This window comes from Quercus robur, chromosome 3 (genome assembly GCF_932294415.1).
Source record: "Quercus robur chromosome 3, dhQueRobu3.1, whole genome shotgun sequence".
NCBI classification, from domain to species: Eukaryota; Viridiplantae; Streptophyta; class Magnoliopsida; order Fagales; family Fagaceae; genus Quercus; species Quercus robur.
In genome coordinates, this window is record NC_065536.1 from 34,264,703 (window position 1) to 34,271,484 (window position 6,782).

Consider the following 6,782-nt stretch of genomic DNA (forward strand, 5'->3'; position numbering starts at 1 on the left):
TTCGTCACTGAAAATGCATTTTGTTGTAGTGTCAAGAAGGGAATCGATCTCCAATGTGGGTAACCTCAAAGAAGGCTTCTACCGTAGAAGTTATGCACTTTGGAAAAATGACCTAAATGGTTTTAAATTCAATCTTCTGTTTTCTCAAAGAATGGGTCTATTGATGGGTAAATGACCTAAATGGGCAATCTATTGATGCATGCCTCTATTCCCACCACTCATGCTTCTCTCTTATTTTTGAGTTTTCTTTTATTTTCTCTTTTTTTTCTTCCTCGCTCTACCTATTCTTCTTTTTTTCACATCTCTTTTTTCCTCCCTTTTCCCGTTATCTTTATTGTTCATAGTTACCACCTTTTATACTGTTTACCATGATGAGATTTGCCATTTTTACCCTCAACTGCTTTTGGCTCCTTATGGGTGTCCTTCCAAGACTGCCCACTGGTTTGCCAGCTACTCAGTTACTACCATTGCTCTAAATGTGTTGGTTGCACCACTCCTCATTCTCAGACAAAATGGCTTGTCTTGTTTCTTAACTTTCTGTTTTCACTACTCTCATTTGTATATGGATTAAGTCTCTCCCCACCTACCTCTATGGCATGCATCAAGTGGTCTCAGCTCATACTTCTTTTGGGAGAGATGTTATCCCAGTAGCACATTTCTCCATAAAGAAGTTTGAGCAGGGACTCCAAAATAGACCCCTTCTTTCTTCCCACCGCTAGACCACACTCTCTGATACCCTTGACCTGTGGCTCACCTCCCAATGTATTGGCTAGGTACAAATAGGTGGCGTCTTGGCCCTTTGTGCATGCTCCAGTTCCATCTTAATTTGTTTCTTTCTGGCCTTCACACCATTTTTGTTGCTTTCGTGTTTGCCTGATTCTGCTGTACGTTCTGGTTGGTATTTATCTCTTGCAGCGTGAAGGACGTATGGGCTTTTGGGCTCATGTTCACTGCCATCTCCTCTTTGAACTGGGTATTACTTGGGCAGGAGCCATCATCTTCCTTCTGAGCCCATATTTTTCTTCCTTGCATCTGTAGGCCTCTTGGCTATTGCTTTCCCATATCATTTCATCGTGCCTACTATAGCTTTACCCTCCTTTCGCTTCGTGTTACATCGTGGGCTTGTGGGCTGCCGTGTCAGCCCACTTCCTTGTCAATTTTCTGCTCAAGGCTTCCCAAGCCCACTTTTCACATTTTTGACTCTCTTGGGTTTCATTGGTCAACATTTCTGCTGCATTAGCCCATTTCATCATTTTATTCCTCGGGCTTCCTTGGCTCACTTACTACCTCTTTACCTCTTTTACTCCCATAGGCTTTTTGCTAGATTCTTTGGGCTTCCTCGGCCCAATTACCACATCTTTACTTCTCTTTACTTCTTGGGCTTATTGGCCTTTAAGCCAACCCATTGAGTTTACTAACTCATTTCATGGGTTTCATCGGCCCAATTACTCTCTCTCTCTCTCTCTCTACCTCTTACTATTCCTATGAGTTTACTACTTCATTTATTAGGCTTCCTCAGCCTACTTACGCTCTCATTACCTCTTTTTATTCTTGTGGGCCTGTTGGGCATTCTTTACTATTTCTTTTTCATTTTCTTTATATTGTTGGGCTTCTTCTACTGCTGGGTACTTTGTCAAAAGTAGGCATCAACAAACATTATTTGGTTAGATTTAGGTCGTTCAATTCAGAAAACAAAAAGGTAGTTATATATATAGATAAACACATAAAATCCTATGGCGGGAAAACTAAATCCAGTATAACAGATACCATTACTTTGTTATGTTTAGGTTGTTAAATAAACAAATATACTATCAAGCGTCGAAACCAGAAGTCTACATAAAATACCAATCGAGAAGTAAGCTTATCCTCACAATAAAGAGATACGCCAACTCACAAGTCTAATTTTTTATTTTTTATTATTTTGGATATGAGATCTTCCTTCCTCTATATATAAGAGCCTTAATGGGCGAGTAGTATTACATGCATGCAAAGCAATTACAAGCCATGGCGAGAACACTACTTACTTTTCTGCTTTGCATCTATCTCACTTTGGCTTTCTGTGTCATATACACTGATGCAAGAAAAAGAGTCACAAAAATAGGCCGTGATGCTGTGACCCCTGGCCGAAGTAACTTCACCTATATATGTGATCCAGCCAGGTATGCCCAACTTGGATTGGATATCAAATCATTCCCCTTTTGTAACAAGAAACTTTCCTACCAAGTCCGAGCAAGAGATTTGGTGAGTCAAATGACGTTGTATGAAAAGGTGCGACAGCTAGGAAATCGTGCTTACGGAGCCCCAAGAATAGGCCTGCCTGAATACGAGTGGTGGTCTGAGGCGCTCCATGGTTTGTCCAATGTCGGTCCAGGTACCTTTTTCGATGATTCAGTAGCACATGCAACTAGCTTTCCCACGCCGATTCTCACAACAGCTTCATTCAACGAGTCATTGTGGAACACAATTGGGAAGGTAAAATTTAACCCGTTCAGTTGTATTTAAAGATTAAAGTATTCGTTTTTAATAAATATGCTAAAATTCCTTGCTGGATACAGGCTGTTTCCACAGAAGCACGAGCATTGTACAATTTAGGGCATGCTGGATTAACATTTTGGAGTCCAACCATTAACGTAGCAAGAGATCCAAGATGGGGAAGAATCATTGAGACACCTGGTGAAGATCCATTTGTAGTTGGCACCTATGCTGCGAATTACGTGAGAGGCTTGCAGGATGTTGAGGGAACAGAGCACTATAAGGATTTAAACTCTAGACCGCTTAAAGTTTCTGCATGTTGCAAGCACTTTACTGCTTATGATGTTGACAATTGGAAAGGAGTTGAGCGTTACAGTTTTGATGCCAAGGTAACTACTCTATGAAAATCCTAATTCTAAAGTTGATATACTACTATGATTCAAAAACAAATTAAAGCAAAGTATTTATTGATTTTTATTTGAAGGTGACAGAACAAGATTTGGCAGAGACATTTAACCGACCCTTCCAAATGTGTGTTGAAAATGGTGATGTTAGTAGTGTCATGTGTTCTTATAACCGTGTTAATGGCATACCTGCTTGTGCTGATCCCAAACTCTTGAAGCAAACCGTTAGAGAAGATTGGAATCTTCATGGGTACAATCTAAATTCTAATCTCAATATCAAAATACTATGGTCCATTTGAATTGAGGTAGAGGGAGGGGGAGTAGAATTGGCCAAAAATTAACCTTTTTTAAGTTAACTCTACTTTACTCCCTCCCACTCCTCAATTTAAATAGACCCTAAATTTTAATTAGGATGCTATTTTTGTAATTAAGACTAATATTACAATTTTTGCCAGATATATAGTTGCAGATTGTGATTCTATTGAAGTAATGATTAAGAACCACAAATGGCTAAACGTTGACAATGAGACTGCAGTTTCATACACACTACAAGCAGGCTAGTTAATTATGTGCCTTTCCTATTCATTTCTTTCTCTCTTTTTTTCCTCGTTTTGCTTTTTTGTTCACTGACATTTAATTTCTTCTTGGTTTAGGTTTGGATTTGGATTGTGGAGTTTACTACACCAATAATGTTGAAAATGCTGTGAAACATGGGAAGGTTAGGGAGGCACTTGTAGACCGGTCACTACAATACCTCTATGTTGTGCTTATGAGGCTAGGAATATTTGATGGACACTCACAATACAATTCTCTTGGAATAAATGATGTGTGCTCTAACGAGCACATCGAGTTAGCGGCAGAAGCAGCGAGGGAGGGAATTGTTCTTTTGAAGAATGATAATGGAATTTTGCCATTGGCAACTGGAAAGTACCCTTCCCTAGCAGTGGTTGGACCACATGCTAATGCTTCCACTGCCATGATTGGAAACTATGCATTTGACCCATGGAATAAAGGTACTCCATGTCGATATATAACCCCACTTAATGGCTTCTCCAGTTATGGAAGAGTGAACTATGCAGCAGGATGTTCAAATGTTAAATGCCCCGATGGGAGCTTGATTGGCCCAGCCGTGCAAGTCGCCACAACATCTGATGCCACTATAATTGTTGCCGGAATTGATTTATCAATTGAGGCAGAGAGCAGAGACAGGTTGGATCTCTTCCTTCCTGGAAAACAAACTGATCTTATCAACCAGGTTGCTAATGCTTCAAAAGGCCCCGTAGTTCTTGTAATCATGTCGGCCGGAGGTGTTGATATCTCCTTTGCTAAGAATAACCCCAAAATCCATGCCATCTTGTGGTCTGGATATCCTGGAGAGGAAGGTGGTCAAGCCATTGCGGATATTATTTTTGGAAAATACAATCCAGGTAACATCCAACTTTAATTCCGTATGCCAATGCATATCCACCTTGGTTAATTTCATTTGTACATACATATTAATACATACATATTCTTCTATATTATTATTATTTTTTTTTTCCAGGAGGAAGATTACCCGTTACTTGGTATCAAGCCGATTACGTTGACAAGCTACCACTAACATCCATGCAATTAAGGCCAGATGATAGCAATGGCTACCCAGGTCGAACATATAAGTTCTTTGATGGCCCCACTGTCTTCCCCTTTGGTTATGGCCTCAGCTACACAAAATTCAACTATACACTAAAAGCCGCGACAAATAGAGTGCAAATAAAATTGACAAAATTTCAACACTGCCGTGACCTACCATATAAAAATGGAACCTTCAAGCCCAGCTGCCCGGCAATTGCAATAGATGACTTGAGATGTAATAAAAAATTTAAACTTGCAGTTGAAGTTAAAAATGTGGGCAACAGAGATGGGGATGAAGTTGTTTTGGTTTACTCACAGCCCCCAGTTGGTATTGTTGGAACTCATATTAAGAATCTGTTTGCGTTCCAGAAGGTTTTTGTTGCAGCTGGGACGAGTAAGACTATTCAGTTTGCCATAAATACTTGCCAGGGCTTGGGCATTGTAGACTCCAATGGTAATGCTCTCTTGCCATCTGGTGCGCACACAATTATTGTCGGTGATGGTGCAATTGTTTTTCCAATTCAATTAACATATCGTTAGAGCTGTGACGGTGACCGTGACCGTGACCTTGTGAGGAATGATACTTTTAATTGTATTATTATTGTTGTTGTAACTTGTAGTAACTTGCAAGTCTATTTTATTACATCACTCATTGTGATTTAGATTTACTAATGCGTGTTGACTTTATACATTTGCACAAGTTAAATGCGAATGATTTGTAAATAGAAATAGCAAAAGAGCAAAATAGTCACTAAACACTAAAAGATGCAATCATTATTTTTAATTTTGATTTCAAAGAAAGTATGTTTCTATCTAACTGCAATTAAAGAATAGATATATAACAGATGTCTTAAAGGAATTTGTTTATAAATCATTTTAAGAAAGGTTTTATGGGAAAAAAAAATTAATTAATGTTTTAACAACTTTTTCTATTTTCCAGAAAAGTTGTGTTAAAAATTTCTTAAAATGATTTGTTAATAATTGCACTAAGGACAACTGTTAACATGACCAACAAAAAATTTACTTTAAAGCAATCAATAACTTCCATATACATAATGACTGATGACTAGCTTCCTTATTTGATGAAATGTTTTAGGTGAAATTTTTTATTAAAATTTTGTGCATGGATTTATATTATTACCGAAAAAGAGATTGAATATTATTATGCTACAAAATATTTTCTTTAAATATTTGAAACCTTCACTGTATAACTTTTGAAAAAAAAAAAAAAAAAACTGACTTTTTTTTTTTTTTAAAGTAAAAAAGTCAGTGACTATAAAACAAATTTTTTTTTTTCGTTGAGTATTTAAATATGGTAAACCTTAAATTCAAATGGTAATCATTATTCAGTGTTACACTTGCATTGACCTTTGAATTTTTTAATTTTTTTTTTTTGATAAAAAATGTTTGCATGTTTTAAAGAGCTATTTTAAGAGTCTACTAAATAAATAATAAATAATAATAATAATAATAATAAAACTATTTTAAGAGTGATTTTTTTTGGAAATGAAAGGTTTTTTTTTTTTTTTTTTTTTTTTTTTTTTTTTTTTTGAGTGATTTAATTATGCTATTAGATAACAGACACATAATTAATGATACAATTTTGCAATATTCAAAATAGAGATGCTACGTCCATTACATTTTCACAACATATCATAAGTGGTAAGTTGTTATTGGTTCTAATTTGAATTCACAATTCAAATTACTTTTTTGCCCACCAATAGCAATTTTTCACTTATGATTTATTGTAAAAATGTTGTGGATATAACATTTCTCTTCAAAATGAGCTATCTCACATACCCTATCACATAAAACTTCAACTTGCCTATGGGTGGTAATTCGTGTTTGCATGTTGAGTTGTGTTGTATTGACTTATAAGTATTTGACTATATGGTTCGACACTAACCCAATATGTTTATTAAATAGGTCAAGATTTTCCAACCATAACACAATGTGATTATTAAATGAGTCAACCCATTTATCATATTTTATCAAAGCAAGAAATTTTTTTTTTTCCTAGTATTAACTAAATTGATATGAACTATGAAAAACAAAAGTAAAAATATTTTTTAAATATAAAATTCAAAACTAATGAGTAATTGCATAAAAAATAATCCTTCAAAACTAGAACATATCTCAATATCACAAATAATTAATCACAATATGTCAAAGAAAATAACCACAACAATTAATAAGAGTTTATATACCTAGCGTTTTGAATGGTATATTAATATGACATTTAATTAAAAAGGTCAGATGGGTCGAACAAGTTTTGTGGGTTGGATACGAACATAA

At 35.9% G+C, this 6,782-nt stretch overlaps 1 protein-coding gene across 1 annotated transcript; it reads left to right on the forward strand.

Annotated features, from left to right (window-relative positions):
• The first annotated feature begins 2,235 nt into the window (after window positions 1-2,235).
• LOC126719556 (beta-D-xylosidase 4-like) lies at window positions 2,236-5,027 on the forward strand. The gene is made up of 6 exons (XM_050422091.1): window positions 2,236-2,472; window positions 2,556-2,861; window positions 2,957-3,126; window positions 3,332-3,432; window positions 3,530-4,303; window positions 4,420-5,027. The coding sequence occupies exons 1-6, from the start codon at window positions 2,251-2,253 to the stop codon at window positions 5,025-5,027; spliced, it is 2,181 nt and encodes a 726-aa protein (XP_050278048.1). The 5' UTR covers window positions 2,236-2,250.
• Window positions 5,028-6,782: the final 1,755 nt, after the last annotated feature.